The 20649-nt window shown below is 44.0% G+C and overlaps 1 protein-coding gene across 1 annotated transcript in view; it reads right to left on the bottom strand.

Moving 5' to 3' along the window:
- Nucleotides 1-9132: 9132 nt before the first annotated feature.
- The window catches only part of LOC143808713 (cytochrome P450 2K4-like), a 29896-nt gene continuing 18379 nt past the window's right edge, over nt 9133-20649 (bottom strand). The window contains exons 6-10 of the mRNA XM_077291643.1: nt 16866-17042; nt 12101-12242; nt 11778-11962; nt 11018-11159; nt 9133-9782 (exon numbers count right to left, since the gene is read on the bottom strand). Of these exons, the coding sequence (XP_077147758.1) occupies nt 9604-9782; nt 11018-11159; nt 11778-11962; nt 12101-12242; nt 16866-17042 (825 nt within the window). The 3' untranslated portion in view covers nt 9133-9603. The remainder of the gene's footprint in view (nt 9783-11017; nt 11160-11777; nt 11963-12100; nt 12243-16865; nt 17043-20649) is intronic.

Raw genomic sequence — 20649 nt, 5'->3', positions numbered from 1 at the left:
GACAAATTCCATATATAGTAATACTTTCCATTGCAGAAAACTCGATGGACCTCTGTCCTATGTAAAGTACAGCTCAATGGCAGAGTTTCCAAGAAATATAGAAGATAAGCACAACACAAATAGCTAAAGGTGAACTAAGGTTTTTTTTACATGGAACACCAACTAACTATGGTATGCCTGAAAATAATTACAAACATAATAATGTGATCACGAAACATGGTATGTAATATTGTACGAATATTATTAAAGTGCACGTGACAGCTCATACATGCTGCCCAATCAACAGGCTGTACTTTCTCAGCCATATATGTTTGACTCTGAAATGTTGCAGTGTTTCAGAGAGAAACATATTTTAAAAGCCGCCAAAAACCTAGCTGGAGACTAGTCAGGGAGGCGGGTCCCCAGCATTTTCACCTCGCCCATTTCCCTGGATTGACGGCGGTCCAGAGTCAAACATACTGTTCTTAACTGAGATCAGCCAGACCCCAGAGCATAGTAAATATAATGTGCAAAAAATAAGAAAGTTTTTTATACCCAATTCACCACTCATCTCTCTGGCCCCATTCAGGCCTCGCCTCATCTTCTGATTTCCCGCCTGTAACAACTCTGCTATTGCAGCGCCCCAGAGTTCTGGTCATTGCAGTAATGTCGTTCTTCCAACAGGGGGAGTGATGTTACGTCTGAAGGCAATAAAGGAGATCTTCCGACCAGGTATCACAAACCATACACCACACTTCACACTCCAGTCCACCAGGGGGAGCCTTGCTCCTATCTACTAGGGCACTCCTCACAATTAGGTAAAACTGGTGGACTGGATAGAAAGTGAGTCAGAAGCTGACTGGGCTTTGCCCAGGCAACATCCTGTCTGGCAGACAGGGGGAAGGAGGAACATCATAGCTGCAGACAGAGAGGTCCCTGACAGGGGTGGGATCCTGTCTGAGGCCTAGTTAGAAAGCTACGGAGCTGCGCCTGCCCTACGTGTGGCAGCATCCTAAGGAAGGACACAAAGAGAACTATATTGTAGCGGGCGAGAAATGAAGTCATAGCACAAGGAGAGAAAATCAGAGGGAGTTCTGCCCTGTAAAAGGCTGCCTCCTTCTGAGGCGCAGACGCCGGTGGCCGGAATACCGAGGGAGCAATCGTCTCCAAGCCTTGCTTCAGAGACCGGCAAGACAGTATATTCCAAGTTGGCTGCCCGACCTTATACCCAGGAGGCACGGTGGCAACTTGTGGGGGCTGGGGCGTCTCTAGAGTCCCTGTGAAAAGCCTCAGGCCACCAGTCATACGGGTTTGTCCTATCCACACCATCTGGGGGACAGAGAGGAAGACATAACATCTAGAACATCTACAACAGGTGTGAGGACCTTACCGAGAAGCTCAGCAGGGAGGTGCTACAACACACAGGTGCTAGAGGAAGGCTACTGATTTCCACCTGGATAAGGTGACTCTAGATTTGCCTTCAGACCGGCCGGACTCTGCCTACTCTGTGGTCCGTACCCTAGACTGTGGATGCTGAAGTCTTCAGTAAAGGTAAAGAGACTGCAACCTTGTGTCCTCGTTATTCACTGCGCCTTACATCATCCACCAACCACCATTTACACTCTGGGAAGTCATGGGGATACACTTCACCTGTGGGAAGGTATACCATCAAGCTGCCATCACATCACTCCAGCGGACCCCTAAGCAGCGTCGGTCACCCTGACCGAATACCACAGGTGGCGTCATGAACATTATCCCTTTAAAGACCTTTCCCCATCTATCAAATGGACGTTCCCCCAGGGCCACGGACCGGGTCAGCCACCGTGACATCCCCTGAACTGAAGGACCCGGTGCCGAGTACCCCACAGCCCTACTAGGGGCGCTCCATCTTTGGCGTCACGAACAGGATCTACTCAAGTCTGAAAAATCAGGTCATGTGCGCCAAAGAACTGTGATTTGCTTAAAGACTGTGTATTGCAAAAGACCGCCAAAATTCCGACCAAAACTGCCGCCATTACAGCATCACGAGGAGCGCAGGAGAAGAAGAAGGACATGGATTTGTGGGCGTGAACGAACTGAGAAGCGCGAGGAATAATGGCCGCCCAGTCTAAATATCTCTGTACTTTGAGGACATGTCCATCAGCAGCCGAGATCTGCCTCCTGATCCTCAATGACGGGCGGAGACAAAGAAAACTAAACCGCCCCAGAAGAAGAGAGCGGGAAAAGGACCAGGAAGGAACCAGCCACATGGAGGACACCATGGCAAGCTGCCCAGAACCAGAGCATGGGGTCAGAGCAGAGTACTCCCCCAGCTACCTGGAGAGGCACCGTGACAAGGCTTCCACCATTGGCGCTGACTTCCTGCAGGCTGGAGTGGACGAGTTAATCGACCAACTTCGGCAGCTGCAGGTGACCACCAAGGCCGCATGCCGGATAACACCTGCAGAGGACCCGCCGGCACGGCCACCGCTCCCTGCACTACTACAGGAGCTGATGCCAACGCCGTCACGGACGCCGCCGCCAACAGGGTCAGCCCACACCGCTGCGGCAGGTAAGACCGCTGACCTTGCCCCAGCGACAGAAGACTTACTTGTAGGCCCCAAAGCAGCACCACCTCCTCGCGGTACCCACCGCCTGCAGTATCTCGAACCATGGGACTGGGCCACGGGGATGGAGCAGTTCATGCCAGCCCCAATCGCGCCCACCACCCTACTGGGTGAGGTATATGCGGAGCAGACTGTGTACCGCTGGGAGAACCCCAGATCCGATTTAATGGGGTTCCCCGGGGCAGAGCGACAAAAGGGAGAGACTGTGGAGGTTTTGAGTTGGGAAGACTACCAGGCCTAGCTTGCCTGCAGGTGGGAGGAAACAGAGGAGAGACACCAGACCCAACGAAAGGCTCATGATCAACGTGACCTTCCAGTCAAGGCCCAGGCCCGCAAGGACCGCACCACTCACCAGGCCCCGCGTAAGTAGGGCACAGTCGTAGCTTTCAAACTATGAGGGGGATGGGGCTTCATCAAAGAGCAAGGACTGTATGCTGAAGTCTTTGTGAATAGGAGGGACGTGGAATCCTACCTATGGGAACGTCATCCAGACCGATACCTTTACCGGGAGACACCGTCACCTACATCAGGCATTTCGGTGAGAAAGGCTGGTTCGCTTTAAATGTGCACAAGAAAAGGGACACTGTGGCACATCCCGCCAAAGCTCCAGCTAAATTGACTCCCTTGGCAACAGTGCCACCATGCGTCCAAACCACTGCGACGACTACCACTACCACTGTCACCCCAACATACACAGCTACTCAGATTACCACTTGCACTGTCACCACGTCTGAAACTGTGGTGGCTACTGAGCCAACTCCTGTGGTTTCCCATGCAAAGGTTACCCCTGAATGGAACACTGTGGGCACTCAGACCCCCCAACTGGAGTGAGAGAGCTCCTTATGTGTTACCAGGAGGTTGTCACTATCCGAAAGGACTACCCCCACCGGTACTACCTCCAGAGTGGTTTAAATAAGCCTCGAAACACCGAATGTAAATAGTTAACTGTTTCTTTGCTGCTTAAACCGGTCCAGGGTTAACTTTTAAAGGGATTCCCTGTTTAAAGGGATCCTATGTTTTTGCACAAGTTTTTCTATTTCTCTTAAAGAACTGCAGAATCATGAACTGTGCATGATCACAAACTGTCCTTGTAAATAGTTTGCACCTTTTTAAAGGTGCTTCCTACTGGTTTTACAAAAGAGGCTTTTACAGAGACTGCCTCTTAACAGAAACTGCTGTTAATTATGCTGTAAAAATAACTTTGCATTTTAAACCTGAAGAAAAACCCTCCGGTGTGGCAGAATTCTGGGTCAGGATTACACGTCTTGTAGCCCACCCAAGACCAACGTTCGGGGGTTCGTAACGGGTCCCTCTTATTGCATCACGTCGCTTTTGAACTGACTTGAATATTGATGATGTGATTGTTCGCCTTATCTCAGAAAAAGACTTGGCTTTCCTCTTAAAGGGAATGTTGAAGTATTGCACTTTGTTGAAGAGTTAGTTTATTATAGGGTAATATAGCAAATAGAGACAGTAATAATGTTTAAAACACTGATAGTATGTAGCTAAGGGTAGAAAATGCTCAATGATGTACTTTAAATAAAATTGAGGTTAAAATAGATTGAAGGAAAATGCAGTGAGCCCGTAGGGGTTGATAGATAGTCCTGCATGTGAAGAAGAAGATGAATAAGGAAAATGTTAATTTGCAGTTTGAGGGTTTATGATAGTATACCCTTAGAGGGTAGCTGCACTTATAGCAACCGTTTTCTAATTGCACTTAGTAGTTAATAGATAGTATACCTGTACGGGTAATATTATTTCATAGTTAGTTAGTGCATCTGTAGTTGGTCAATCTGCAGAAGTAACTGGCTATGTAAATATGTTCTTATTTGCAACAATCAAGCGTCCTCACCTCCCATAAGGGGAAGCCAAAGTTTTCTATTGTTCAAATGTTTTCAAAATTTTGCATGTCTTTTGTTAACCTGTAATTGTTGTTTTCTTTTCCCAGTCCGGGAGTACTGGATTTAACGGGGGGGAGTGCAGCGCCCCAGAGTTCTGGTCGTTGTAGTAATGTCGTTCTTCCACTAGGGGGAGTGATGTTATGTCTGAAGGCAATAAAGGACATCTTCCCACCAGGTATCACAAACCATACACCACACTTCACACTCCAGACCACCAGGGGGAGCCTTGCTCCTATCTACTAGGGCACTCCTCACAATTAGGTAAAACTGGTGGGCTGGATAGAAAGTGAGTCAGAAGCTGACTGGGCTTTGCCCAGGCAACATCCTGTCAGGCAGACAGGGGGAAGGAGGAACATCAGAGCTGCAGAGAGGTCCCTGACAGGGGTAAGATCCTGTCAGAGGCCTAGTTAGAAAGCTACGGAGCTGCGCCTGCCCCACATGTGGCCGCATCCTAAGGAAGGACACGAAGAGAACTGTATTGTAGCGGGTGAGAAATGAAGTCATAGCACAAGGAGAGAAAACCAGAGGGAGTTCTACTCTGTAAAAGGCTGCCTCCTTCTGAGGTGCAGATGCCGGTGGCCGGAACAACGAGGGAGCAATAGTTTCCCAGACTTGCTTCAGAGACCGGCAGGACAGTCAATTCCAAGTTGGCTGCCCAACCTTATACCCAGGAGGCACGGTGGCAACTTGTGGGGGCTGGGGCATCTCTAGAGTCCCTGTAAAAAGCCTCAGGCCACCAGTCATATGGGTTTGTCCTATCCACACCATCTGGGGGACAGAGAGGAAGACATAACATCTAGAACATCTACAACAGGTGTGAGGACCTTACCGAGAAGCTCAGCAGGGAGGTACTACAACACACAGATGCTAGAGGAAGGCTACTGATTTCCACCTGGATAAGGGGACTCTGGATTTGCCTTCAGACCGGCCGGACTCTGCCTACCCTGTGGTCCATACCCTGGACTGTGGATGCTGAAGTCTTCAGTAAAGGTAAAGAGACTGCAACCTTGTGTCCTCGTTAGTCACTGCACCTTACATCATCCAACAACCACCATCTACACTCTGGGAAGCCTTGGGGATACACTTCACTTGTGGGAAGGTATACCATCTAGCTGCCATCACATCATTCCAGAGGATCCCTAAGCAGCATCGGTCACCCTGACCGAATACCACAGGTGGCGTCACGAACATTATCCCTTTAAAGACCTTTCCCCATCTATCAAACGGACTTTCCCCTAGGGCCACAGACCGGGTCAGCCACCATGACATCCCCTGAACTGAAGGACCCGGTGCCGAGTACCCTACAGCCCTACCGGGGGCGCTCCACTGTCATCACGGCATGGCCTCTCATCTCTCACACTATCTTACTGACTGCTCCAGGTCATATTGTGTTTTCTGTTTCTTGCCAGCTTCATATTCTGTGCCTCTGCTCTCTGCATGCTTCCTGGATGTGTGCATAGAGGGGCGGTGCCTGAACTCTCTGGTTCCTATAGCAATCAGGTGCACCTGTCTAATCTGTTCCTGACCAATTACCAAGAGGCCTCCATTATTTAGGGCAGCTCCACCCAGTGGACTGGGCCTGTGCAATGTGTTAGCTCAGTTTGTGTTTAACTTCTGAGTTGCCAGGCCTTGCTCTGTGTTTCTCCCTCTCTAGAGGCTTTTCTCCTTGCCTTGCCTTGATCTTATTTGTCTGCCCTCCAGGAGGCTGTATATCCTGGTTCCTGTGTTTTTGTTCTTGTACCTTGTCTTGTTCCATTACCTTGTCTGCACTTAGTCCTATCTCTGTCTCCTTGTCTGTGACTTCCTTCCCTGCTGTGTCTTTCCTTGTGTTCACAGTATGCTTAAGCTCCGCACTCTTGCGGCTCTGCCTGCTCTGAACCCTTGTGACTTTGCCTGGGCTTCGCTCTCTTGCAGCTTTGCCTCTGCTCCGTACTCCTGCGGTTCTGCTCCATTGTACTCTGCTCTGCTGCTGCAGAGACCTCTTGCTGCAGCTCCTTTCCGCATTCCTTGCGATTCTGCTGTGCTTAGCTTTTGCTGCTGCTCCATCTCCTGTGCTCTACCATTCTTATCCACAGCCTTGTGGTTCTCTCCTGTGGGAACAGGTCCCAACCTGTTCCTTCCCACTCCATTCCTTCCTGCTTCTTTCCGTACCTGCATCTCCTGTGTGAACAGGTCCCAGCCTGTTCCTTCACACTCGATTCCTTCCTGCTTGTTTCCGTGCCTGCATCTTCTGTGTTAACAGGTCCCTACCTGTTCCTTCATACTACATATCCGTACCTGCACCTCCTGTGTGAACAGGTCCCTACCTGTTCCTTCATACACCACACCAACCTGCCCTGTGTCTCTGCTGTTCCTGCCAGCCCTGTGTCTCTGCAGTGCCTGCCAGCCCTGTGTCTCTGCCTTTCCTGCCAGTCCTGTCTCTGCAAGCCTTGTGTCTCAGCCGTGCCAGCCTACTCATCTGAGTTTCATCCGTGCTCATCTGCTAGTCCTGCCTGATGCCCACACCTGTCCTAGTGTTCCTGTTCTCCAAGTGGGATCAGCAGCCACAGCCGGAAACCACCCTGGAGTAGCACCTGGCAGGTGCCTGCCGCACAAGCCTGACCACACCATCAGAGGCTCCAGTGAAAACCAAGGCAGCTGTTATAGTCACGCCCCTTCCAGGGTAGTCTGGTTCGTGGCACAGTGGGGCAACAAACCACCTTGGCTCACGCCCATCAGTCAGGGCGTGAGCGTGACACCGCCATTCATTTTGGAATCATCACCTTGTGTTGTAATTCAAGGTTTAATGGTGGCAGAGAAGGTTCTGTCAGGGAGGTCAAAGGCACATGTCCTGATGATTGGATGCCATTGCTCTCCTCCGCAACTGCTCAGAATCCTCCTGAGCGCCAAGATATCTGGAAATCTGGTGCAGTCCAAGAGGATGGAACATTCCAGTGAGAGTGTCTGGGAACATAATATACAGTGTGGTCCAGATGGGTGACAGTGAATAGCAGAGGGGTCAGAAAGGGGAGCGTTGAGTTGAGTATTTTTTTAATGTCTTTTTCAATGTTCGATAGGATATTATTGTTTAGAAACATGGTGGCCAACAGTGAATAGCAGAGGGGTCAGAAATGTGAGCGATGAGGTAAGTATAATAATTTTTGAATGTCTTTTTCAATGTTTGACAGGACATTATTGTTCAGAAAAATGGTGGCTAACAGCAACTATTTTCTTAAATCCTCAAGGAAGCAAATGACAAAAAAATCTGAATTTTTGCAGATGCAGATATTTGTAAAATGTTAAGTATAATTCAATTTCACTTGAATTTATTTGCTCATTTCCATTGCTGAACAATCATTATACTGATAGATCCTACAGAGAACTGTGGAGTATAATGTCCCAAAAATCAGAAACTGTGAACTTAATTTAAAAAAATACACATTTTTATTGAACAAATATAGACAAAACAAGTAAAAAATCCAGTGGTTGGAAAGAAAGAATGGTGATGACACAATGACAAAAACAATGCTCCTAAAAACCATCTGTTGCCAAAAATGGCATCGCACCAGAGATGTAGGTACTGATAATAATAAAGAGGCCCTATAAACTAAATCAGAGAGACACAGGTGTGATTACCCGAATGAACTATGCATGCAAAACTGGCCTAAGTTCAATAGGGAGTATGGTACCTGCAATACCCAGAGTAAAAGGACAAAATTGCATGTGCCTGAACTTATATCAGTCTAAATAAAGTGCCACATGCCTACAGAAAGTGCCATATATAGTGCTTACCCATGTGGGACATGGATAAGATGTGTGCGCTGTCAAGAACCCCAACGCACATTTCGCGCTGATGGCTTCCTCGGGGGGCCTTGTGTCACATCTCCATGTTTGGCGTAAAGGCAATACAGCTCATCACCCTGAACACACCATCCCCACTGTCAAACATAGTGGGCCTGCTTTTCTTCAGCAGGGACAGGGAAGATGGTTAAAACTGATGGGAAGATGTATGGTGCCAAATACAGGACCATTCTTGAAGAAAACCTGTTGGAGTCTGTAAAAGACCTGAGACTGGGATGGAGATTTGTCTTCCAACAAGACAATGATCCCAAACATAAAGCAAAATCTACAATGGAATGGTTCACAAATAAACATATCCAGGTGTTAGAATGGCCAAGTCAAAGTTCAGACCTCAATCCAATCGAGAATCTGTGTAAAGAGCTGAAAACTGCTGTTCACAAATGATGTCCATCAACCTCACTGAGCTCGAGCTGTTTGCCAAGGAAGAATGGGCAAGAATTTCAGTCTCTGGATGTACAAAACTGATAGAGACATACCCCAAGCGACTTGCAGCTGTGATCACAGCAAAAGGTGGCGCAAACAAAGTATAAAGTTAAAGGAGACAAATAATATTGCACGCCCCACTTTTCAGTTTTTGAACTTCCACAAAAATTTAAAATAACCAATAAATTTTGTTCTACTTCACAATTGTGTTCCACTTGTTGATTCTTCACCAAAAATTTACATTTAGTTTATTTATGTTTGAAGCATGATATGTGGAAAAGGTTGAAAAGTTCCAGGGGGCCGAATACTTTCACAAGGCACAGTATAATGAATGTGTTACTAGTGCTCTGTATATAGTGTATATTGCAAGAAATTGCAAAATGAACAACTCAATGCTTTATTGAAAAATTTGCATGCACATTATAAAAAACATAGCATAACCATCATGAGGAATATACACATTAAATCATTAACAGTGGGAGGGGTTCTTGAAGCTCCAGAGCTCTTATTTTTTTACATACAGTTAGATACCTGTCTCACAGATATAATAAACCACCAGTCCTAACTTTTCTCCTCCTGATCCCAAGGAAATATGCCAGTGATCAGAACAAAGATCCACTAGACTAACCATATTTTTCACATAAATATCTGTGATCATGCCCATAATGAATCAAAACATAACTGCAGGAATAAATGAATGATAAGACACCTTTGGTACCAATCACATGGGCTAAGAAAGGGAAAAGAAGCAAGCCGGTCAGGCAAGTGCCCTGCTCTTTAATTCACTCATTTATTTTTTTATTGTTATGTGAGCCATCAATATTTTGCATATAAGAATTACTGGGCGCCATGTCTTAGTTTCGAGGTATTGCACAGATTTCGAAAGGTTTGGGTGGATTTGTAGACCCCAATGCAGGAGTAAGGTCCAATTGAGCACCTGGTGGGGCCTTGAATGTGAAATGTTGCAAAAGTGATGTGAAAAACAGAAAGATCTCCATTTTAGCCAAAGTCTCCCCAGCACAGCTTCTTCTACCTAGAAAGCATAATTAAAAAACATATTATAATTAAGTCATAAGAAGAGTATATGATTCTACTAGGTCAAAAGGAGATTCAACTGACGTTAGCAGCACTTAGAAACCAATAGCAAAATCTCTAAGGCTAGTTTCACACTAGCGTTTTGTTGAGCTGGGGACATCCACCTCCGCCGCTCAGCTCTGCCTACATCCGCATGTGGCCTGCACACCTATTTTTAACATTAGGTATGCAGGTCGTGCGGATGTATGCGGATGCCTCTGCATGCATCGTTTTGACGATGCGGCGACCCACGTCGAACGCAGCTAGTTGGAATTTATTTTTTCTCTGCATCGTCAAAATGACGCATACGGAGGCATCCGCATACATCCGCACGACCTGCGTACCTAATGTTAACGATAGGTACGCAGGCCGCATGCGTACATAGGCGGAGCTGAGCAGCAGAGGTGCGGCTGTGGGTGGGGCTTCACGGAGGAAGTCCGCAGCCCTCCCCAGCTCAGTAAAAAGCTAGTGTGAAACTAGCCTAAGCACCAGATACAGTAAAGTCAAAATTCTGCCTATGAGGGAAACAATGTGTCACCAGAAGCTCCAGGTTCTAAAGTAAAATCTGTAAGTGGGTCCCCCAAATAGCACTGGTCTCATAAAATGAAGCAGAGTTTTTCAACTTCCTTAGGGTAGACTCACACAATGCAATCATCCCGAGGGAGGTGTTTGCTACATTTTTACAAAATTGCAGACAAATAACTGCGTTTGTGAAGATTTTTGAAAATCTTTGCCAAAAATTATATTTTTAGAAAATTGCAACATTAACATGAAGTATGAAGTCATAGTGTGAACACAACCAAAGGAAGAATCTACTTCCTTTCCTAACAGTTAAATCACTTCACCACCTTGCGATTTTCCATTTTCGTTTTTTCCTCCCCGTCTTTGGGGGCTTGTTTTATGTGGCACGAGTTGTACTTTTGAGTGATACCATTGATTTTATCATATAGTGTAATGGAAAATGGGACAAAAAAGAGAGTGGCTACCAATGGCATCCTTCCTGAGTTTTTTAAACACCAACCAATTTGAAGTCTGACTACTCTTCAATGACTGCAGAGTGGCGTTTTTGAGATGGTTGCAAATCCCATTCTAGCTGATTGATAATGCTCCAGTATGAATTATGTGCTACAAATAGCATCTATTACATCAGCAAGGTGCTGTCCTAGACTTTTACAATATAAGCATTGATGTTACCTATTGAGAACGGTATGAAGGCCTCATTCTTTTTGAAATTTCCATTTGAGTCAAGAAAGTGTTCTGGATAAAACTCATCTGCTTTCTCAAAGTATTCTTTGTCTTTGTGTATAGAATGCAGCACCGGGAGGATAGAAGTTCCCTGGGGGCGGGAGAAAGCAGATATTATCAAAATAGCATTAAAGGATTTAATATGTACAATGTGATCAATTTAATGCATCTAACAAATAGTAAAGTTTTGGTGTTCTAGGAATGAGCTCCAATGGAAAGCCAGCATCCATTCCTTTGCTTGGCTTCAGACAAAGTTCTTACATCTGGTGATCCTTGAAAGTGCACTTTTAGGCCATATCACATGCCACATGCTATCACTTTTATGCCATGGCTCAAGAAATGGCAATCATAGAGAGCATTCTCTACTAGAAACATCCTTGTACGAGCCAGAAATGTACCAATGGCTTTTGCACTGGTGGAGTTGAGATGTCCATGTATGTACCTTATAAGGTTTTCATATTATATCTCTTTTTTATGCAAATAAACCTATTTATCCTAGTAAAACAAGTACTATCATCCCAATTCATCAAAGAAATTATACCTGAATACTGGCATAAATTTGAAAAGTCTCAAACTTTTTGTGTGACGCGGAGTTATGCAAAAATGTAGCTCTAGGGTTCAAGTCCTCTTCCTCTCTGAAAAGGCAATTTGCATAACCTTTTGCATGGCATGGTTGACAGGTACACAATTAAAGGGTTGAGGTGATTACTTTTGGAATGAAAAAGCCTCTGAACGTTACATCTTGAGACGCCACATGTGGCAGTGTAGTCGGTGCAATATCCCCAAAGCGTTGAATTTCATGGACAACAGCATCTGTGTACGGCATTTGCTTCCTGTGCTCCATCTGAAGTTGAGCCGACCCGATCACTTTATCAATTTCACTATGAACTTTTTCTGCAAAGGCAGAAATGTTTATTAATTAGTAGGCAAAAGAGTAAAAGGGATCAGCTTCAATGCTCTAATAGGGCATGTAGAAAAGGGGAGTCAGCATTAGACATCCACTATAACTGTTTGTTGTTTTAATTGACTTACCTTGTACTTCTGGATATTTTATCATTAGTAGAAGACCCCATCTCAACGTGGTTGAAGTGGTCTCCATTCCAGCACCAAACAGATCTCCCACGAGCACAGTCAGGTTCTCATTGTGGTAATACTGACTGGATTCCTGCTTGCCCTATGAAAAATACACTATATGTGAAGAACGTTCTAACGTCGTTCAGTCAAAGAATAAGGTCAAAGGCAAAGACATGAACCGGAACATATGTTGGTATAAGTGCAATGTTTGGTGTATGTTCTCATTGTGGTCATTTAACAAAGCTCAAGAAAAAAAAACAAGGTGAGTGTTAGGAGTCGAGTGCCCGCCGCTGCACAGGGCGAATCTCGAACCATGTCTGCTGCGGTCTCCCATTCTGCATCAGCTGCAGTGGAGCCTGCTCAGCGGAGACGTCGGTCCCAGCGTCTCACTGAATCTGATACTGTGCAAAGGGTTACTGCTGCCTCTCCAGGCTCTGCTATTGTACCCTGCACTGGTCTGCGGCGAGCAGGCTTTTCTGGGACTAAGCCCCTAGAATGCTGGCTCCTCCGGCAAGGAGTTTCATGTGTGTGTGTATTCAGGGACCCGGCTGAAATAAGCCCCAAGAATGCTGGCACCTCCGGCGAGGAGTTTCATGTGAGTGGATTCAGGGCTGGCGTATAGCCATAGAATTCCGGCTCCACTGGAGAGGAGCTGCGTGTTTGCATTTGACTGCATGACCACTACCTGCTCTACTAAGTAGCTGTGTTCCTCTGTGACCTAAACAGAGCACAGCGTTCTCTTTGCTAACAGACTCCGTGAAGTAACAGAGTTTGTTTATTCTACTATTTTGTACCGCCATATCTAGCAGCAGGTTCTTTCCTGCACGGTGGATCCCGGGTTGCGAACACACCTACTATTTCTAATAAATATATATTTGGTGCATTCCGCCAACTCTAACAGTGAGTATATACCCTGTAGTAAGTAAATAAATAGTAATACCGCATAGCAACATATAATAACATAGGGTACTTAGTTGACACTATTTTCATCAAAAAAGTGTAAAAGCCATCCCATCATGACAAGATGCACGAAATGAAAATGGTTATACGCTGTATCTGGTATTAAAACCTCACCTTGTGTCTGCCGACCTCAATAAAGATGGGGCAGAGCAGGACCCAGGCCCGACTATGCAACCACCTGCCCAATGGGTAGACCTTGTCATGAAGGAATGCATGTACTATTACTATTTACTCAAAGAATGAGATATCGCGCTGTAGCACTATTTGTGTGAACCCACCTATTCAATTCAATAGAAGCCTATACAAATATGCCATGGACTAAAGATAGAATGACAATAGCATAACTGGTAAAATAAATAAAATCACAATAATACTATGGAATGTAGAATATACTATATAATAGTGAACTGCCACCACTTCAAGTACCAAGAATAATATAAATAAATAAATGATTAATATATGATTAGTATATGTGCAGCAAATGAGCCATGCTCCTTACCTAAATGGTAGCCTGAGGCGAATAACAGCTGGTACAGCGATGTAAGTGATAGATGTCAATAACTTGCGGTGCTAGGCGGCAGAAGTAGGTATCAGAATAGCCTGTGCTGTGCTGGTATAACGATACTGGTACTATGGTGCCAGTAGCTGGAAATGCTATATACTTGGTGGCAGGAGTAAGTGTCCAAAGAAAGGGCTGTATTCTACGAACGCGCAGAGCCAGGAGCACTCCGGCCGGTAGCGGTCCTGGATGCGCGTGTGAAAGAATGGCCGCCGCTGCTAGACTGCAGCGTGTGACGTCACAAGGGCCTACGGCGTGTAGCACAGGACACAAAGGGGCTAACTTTCTTTGGACACTTACTCCTGCCGCCAAGTATATAGCATTTCCAGCTACTGGCACCATAGTACCAGTATCGTTATACCAGCACAGCACAGGCTATTCTGATACCTACTTCTGCCGCCTAGCACCGCAAGTTATTGACATCTATCACTTACATCGCTGTACCAGCTGTTATTCGCCTCAGGCTACCATTTAGGTAAGGAGCATGGCTCATTTGCTGCACATATACTAATCATATATTAATCATTTATTTATTTATATTATTCTTGGTACTTGAAGTGGTGGCAGTTCACTATTATATAGTATATTCTACATTCCATAGTATTATTGTGATTTTATTTATTTTACCAGTTATGCTATTGTCATTCTATCTTTAGTCCATGGCATATTTGTATAGGCTTCTATTGAATTGAATAGGTGGGTTCACACAAATAGTGCTACAGCGCGATATCTCATTCTTTGAGTATTCTTGTTTCACAAATAGGTGTGACGGGCGAGTCACGGCACCCGTCTGATATCAGCAGCTGGCACATATCCTATTTCACTAGCGCCAGTGTGGTACTGTTTATTATCTACTATTACTATTTATTTACCTACTACAGGGTATTTGCTCATTTTGTTTTTATCTTAGGTTTTGTCTGTTAGGTAGCCACAGTGTGACGTGCATCTACACATTGCACTTATACCAGCTTATTTTCCGGCTCATTTCTTAGGTTTTGCTGTAGTTTCTTGTACTTTCTACAAACAGGGACAGCATTCCCTTTTGAGGTAGTCAATTAGTTTACAAAGCTTAGCATGAGCAGGTGACTGTACAATAGGGCCTGGTTCCTTCTCTGCTCCATCTATTTTGAGGTCTGCTGATAGACAAGTTCAATACTAGAGAAAGGACTGTCCAAATTAGTGTACACCTTTTCGCGGTGGGATGACTTTCACACTTTTTTTCATCAAAATGATGTTACCCATTTTATTTACATGAACTATTACTATTTAACTTGAAGGGTTTAACCATTATTTATCTAATGTATATTGGTAAGTTTGGTAGCAAACCCTTTCAACTTCATTTTATCTCCCATAGAATCAAACAAACAGGCATATTAAAATCCAACATGCCCAAACCTTAATGTCTCCAATATCACTCATGAAGACACATTAGATCACTGTTTAACCTGTTTGTCTTTGAAATAACTGTGATTTATAAAATGCTTATAGGCACTGTCACACTGCTGCTATGCAGGTAGATGCAGCTCCACTAGATGGCAATAGGAGCAGACCAGCAGCGCAGCAGCAAGGCCACCACTAGGTGGCAGCGAAATAGTAAAACAAGCCGGGGCGATATTAGTTTGTAGTGCAGTACCAAAGGAATAACCAAGCACAGAGTGAGAAACAAGCCAAATGGGTCAAAATTGGTCAGGAGGAGATATGCCAAAGACAAGAAACAAGACAGCAGGTCAGAGTCCAAGTCAAGTCAGGTACCAGGAAATCCAAACACGAACGGGGAACACAGTCAAGACAGGAGGAGGGGAATAAACAGACACAAGTACAGTCAACAAAGCAGCAGGACGAAATAGGGTACGCAGAGTCAGCTACACACGCCGTAGGCAGAAACTATAACTGACACAGCCTGCAGGATGCAGCGGAGCTAAATAACAAACCTGAACCCAGAATGAGGCAGAGCAAAGTTAACCCTTGACATGATCAGGCCAGAAAAAGAGCAGACAGGACTCAAAACCCGGACTAGATCATGAAAGCACCTTTGTTGCAGATCTTCCTGACAGAATCTTATCTTCCATGGCAAAAAAGCATCAGACATATTGAAATCAAATCTGCCCAGGTCTTCATTTCACTGATATCTGCCACCAAAGGACACTTAAACACATGTAATATTTGTCAGATCTCTTGAACTTGGAGGGTGCGTATAGGCAAATCTATCACCAGACCTTACTTGCAGCAGCTTATTCATATTATTTATGTATTTAGCTCACTTATATAGCACTTTACCTTTCCAGAAAACTTAACAGACAATGGCAACACTGTCTCCATTGGGGCTCACAATCTAAATTTAATTAACTAGAAGAAAGGACCAGAGATACTAAAATGCACAATGCCTGTTCCTTCTTTCTCCCCACATTGGCCTTACGAAAACCTCATACACATGAGATAATAAGCTGATCCCACAAAAATGTTCAGGTTCAGATGATATTTATCTAATACACGAATAACTTTAGCAGAACTATAAATATAATTACATTTTGGCAGTGTGACGCTGAGTCACTTCTCATGGACAAGCCTTGAGTCAGGATAGTGAAGGAGTGAGGTCAAAAGCCAGGCGGATACATCATAAACAAAGTGAAGAGATAAAGATGCAAGTCGGGTAACAGTCTGAAGTCAAAATATCAGGAGGATAGTGGATCAGTGCAAAGGGGTTAAACAGATGGAGGTCAGAAAGAGGTTCAAGGTTAGTCAACTACAGATCATCCAGGAAAAACACTAGGCACAGAGAAAACCAACCACACTTAGGCAAAGCTACGGCTGGAAGAGGTCTGAGACTGACAGCCCAGCTAAGTAGTTGGGCAATCACCTGGGACAGGAAACACCTGAAGACCTCCCAGTCCCAGATTAGTCGGCCAAGATGTCAATCAACCACTGACAGCTTATCACGCCCCTGCACCAGACTGGACAACTGAGCTGTCAGTAACTGCATCACGGATATACCAGATATACTAAGGGGTGGAATCTTGACCAGCAGCACATGTTGGTCCAGTTGAGTGGGGTCCACTTGTAAGACCACTGCCTAATTATGTATCTCAAGCATCTACCAAACTAGAAGTTCTAATTATCAGCATTAGTGTTCTTTTTCAGTGATTTTATGGAGCAAATTAACCATGAATTCTAAATATTTTTCTAATAATCAGTGAAACCTCTTACCTCTTGTTGTTTTGCTAAGAAGGCATCAACAAGGTTCCTCTGGTCATTTACATCCAGTTCTTTCTTATGTTTTGTGAATGTCGTTCTAATAAAACTTTGAAACTCTTTAAGGTTTTCAAAAATTGTGTTGTGAGCTCCTGGTAGCATGTCCATTATGGATGGAAAACTATTGTACAACTAAATAAATAAAATATGATTTTTAAAACATTGAATCAAATGAATGTATGGAATTAATATATTTAGCATAAATTATAGAATATGCAAAATACGTTGACACATGAGGAACATTGGTTCGATACTTGATAATTTCTGAGAGTTTAAAAAATGATCAAAATTAAATTAAAATATTGTTAATACAAAGTAGCTCTCCTTACAGAAGGAAGAGAATTATTGTGCATAATATTCTTTATTACAATGCTCCTTGAGAAAGTTTAAGTCCAAGATGATTTTGGCAAGAAGAATCAATACCCCTTGAGATCAAACAAATTTAAAAAATCATTTGTAATTAACTGTATTTATAATTACTAACAATCATGCTATATTTTATACCTGGAAAACAGTAGTTTTTCTATTAGGCCACGTTTGCACATTCAGTATTTGTAAGTCAAAATGAGGATTGAAACAATGAAAGGAAAAGAATAATCGAAACACTTGCACCACTTCTGCATTTTTCACCTACTACTGGTTACAAATACTGAAGTGAAATACTGATCAATTACTGAATGTGTGAACATGGCCTTAGAAATAGTGATGGGCGAGACCATGGATGTTCAGGTCTTGCAGGTTCTGCCAAACTTTTAAAAAAAGTTTGGTTTGGGTACCAGAACGGTGAACAAATTGAGACCTGGTACCATTCAATTGAATGGGGGCCCAAACACCCAATGTTTCCAACCCTGTCATCTGTGTGACAGCACGGGAAACCCCAGGACTGATCAATGGTACCCTTACACATTAACGGCTGTCAGAATGTTGCAGTTCCCACACTGTGAAACAAATGACAATGTGGAAGCCAGCCCAGCATCTGTGACTAGGGTCGCTAATGAAGGTATTACTCTCATCAGCCGGCGTCTGAGCATTATCTTAAAAATGTCAGTGTTATATAGTGCAGTCAGTGCATGTATTTTACTGTACAATGTATTTTTTTAATAAATGACAAAATAAATAAAAAAAAGTGGTGCCCCTCATAATATTCATAACCAGCTGAGTGAAAGCTGACAGCTTGGGACCGATGCTAATATTCTGGGGAATGAGCCAATTCTCATAAAGGTTCCAAGACTATTAATATCAGCTCAAAGCTGTCTGCTTAGCCTTTACTGGTTATTATAGGGGATATTTTGCTAAAAAGTTATGTGGGTCCCTCTATATTCAATATCCAGCAAAGGTCAAACAGACAGTTGCAGGCTGAAATTAATAGCCTAAGAAAGGGCCATGTATATTGGCCCCCTCCAAGACTAACAACATCAGCTCTCATCCACCCCACAAAACAGGGCATCCATAAGATGTGCCAAATCAGGCGCTTAGCCTCGCTCTTCCCACTTGCTCTGGTGCGGTGGCAGGTGGGGTAATGTTTGTGAGTTTGATGTCAGCTTTGTAATGTCTGCTGACATCAAACCCAGGGGTAAGTAATAGAAAGGCAACTATAAAACACCCTCATTACTAACTCCATAGTCATATTGTAATAAAGACACACAGAATAAAGTCCTTTAATTGAAATAAAAATAGACTCTTATTTGAAATAAACATTCCACACCCTCTTTCACCTATTATTGTAAAATAAAAAAAATAATATACCACATTCCTCACTTGTCTGACGATATTCCATATGTCCCTGTTCCAACTCTGCTACATCTGAATTGCAGGGCTTAGGGATGGCATGATGCGACTGCTTACCCGCGAGTCCAGCATATGCTGAGCTGAGTGTGGGAATGTGACTGGTGTAATCTCAATGACATCAGCCCTGGTTACACGTAGTAAAGTTCTCACGCTCAGCTCAGTGGCTCCTGGATTCACGTGTGAGCAGTCACATAATGCCATCACTCTGCCATGCAACCCGGATGTAGCAGAGATGGAGCAGGGACATCTGGATTATCGTAAGTCAGGTGAGTAATATGGTGTTTTATTATTGTTATATTTTACAGTAACAAATGAAAGATGGCAGGCAGTGTATATTTCAAATAAATGGTTCTGTCTTTATTTCAATTAACCCCTTCAAGACGCAGCCCTTTTTCCTTTTTGCATTTTCGTTTTTCGCTCCCCTCCTTCCCAGAGCCATAACTTTTTTATTTTTCCGTCAATATGGCCATCTGAGGACTTATTTTTTGCAGGACGAGTTGTGCGTTTGAAAGACACTATTGGTTTTACCATATCTTGTACTAGAAAACAGGAAAAAAAATCCAAGTGTGGTGAAATTGCAAAAATGTAAAATCCCACACTTGTTTTTTGTTTGGCTTTTTTGCTACGTTCACTAAAAGCTAAAAATGACATTATAATGCCATTATAATTCTACAGGTCATTATGAGTTCATAGACACCAAACATGTCTAGGTTATTTTTTATCTAAGTGGTAGAAAAAAATTCAAAACTTTGCAAAAAAAAAAAAAAAAAATTGCTCCATTTTCCGATACCCGCAACGTCTCCATTTTTCGGGATCTCGGGTCAGGGGAGGGCTTAGTTTTTGTGTGCCAACCTGACATTTTTAATGATACCACTTTTGTGCAGATACGTTCTTTTGATCACCCGTTATTGCATTTTAATACAATGTCGCGGCGACCAAAAAATGTGATTAGGGCGTTTTTAATTTTTTTCTTGCTACGCTGTTTAGCGATCAGGTTAATCCCTTTTTTATTGATAGATTGGGCGATTCTGAATGCGGCAATACCAAATATCTGTAGGTTTGTTTTTTTATTGTTTTAATTTGAATGGGGCGAAAGGGGGGTGATTTAAACTTTTATATTTTTTTATTTTTTTCACATTTTTTGAAACTTTTTTTTAACTTTTCCATGCTTCAATAGCCTCCATGGGAGGCTGGAAGATGGCACAACTGGATCGTCTCAGCTACGTAGGAGCGCTGCTCAGATCGCTCCTATGTAGTTGAATTGCAGGCTTGCTATGAGCGCTGACCACAAGTTGGTGTGCATAGCAAGCCGGCATCAGCAACCATAGAGATCTCAAGGAGACCTCTGGTTACTATGCTGACACATAGCTTACCCCCGATCATATGACCGGGGTCGGCGATGCGCGAATTTCCAGCCGCGCAGCTCAAAGCGTTAGTTAAATGCCGCTGTCAGCGTTTGACAGTGGCATTTAAAGGGTTAATAGCGGCAGGTGGATCGTAATTCCACCTGCCGCTATTGTGCGCACATGTTAGCTGTACAAAACAGCTGACATGTCGCGACTTTGATGTGGGTTCACCGCCGGAGCCCACATCAAAGGGGGAGACACGACATGCGCCATACTAGTAAGGAGCATGTCGTGAAAGGTTTAAAGGACTTTATCATGTGTGTCTTTATTTAACTTTTACTTTGGGGATAGGAATGGGGGCATTTTGTAGACTTCTCTCAATTACTAACCACTGGGCTTAATATCAGTAGACATAAAACAGCTGCCATCTATCTCTAACCTATCAATCTGCCTCCCACCACACCAGGGCAAGTGGGAAGAGCCGGTCAAAGTGCCGTAATTGGGTTATCTAATAGATGCACCATTCCTGGGGCTGCTGTGGGCTATTATCTTTAGGCTGGGGAGGGCCTGAGGATACCAGCCCTAAGCTGTAGCCTGGCTGGTTG

This window comes from Ranitomeya variabilis, chromosome 2 (genome assembly GCF_051348905.1).
Source record: "Ranitomeya variabilis isolate aRanVar5 chromosome 2, aRanVar5.hap1, whole genome shotgun sequence".
Classification (NCBI taxonomy): domain Eukaryota; kingdom Metazoa; phylum Chordata; class Amphibia; order Anura; family Dendrobatidae; genus Ranitomeya; species Ranitomeya variabilis.
Note: the sequence above shows the minus strand (reverse complement) of the source record. Positions and strands in the feature narration are given on the sequence as shown.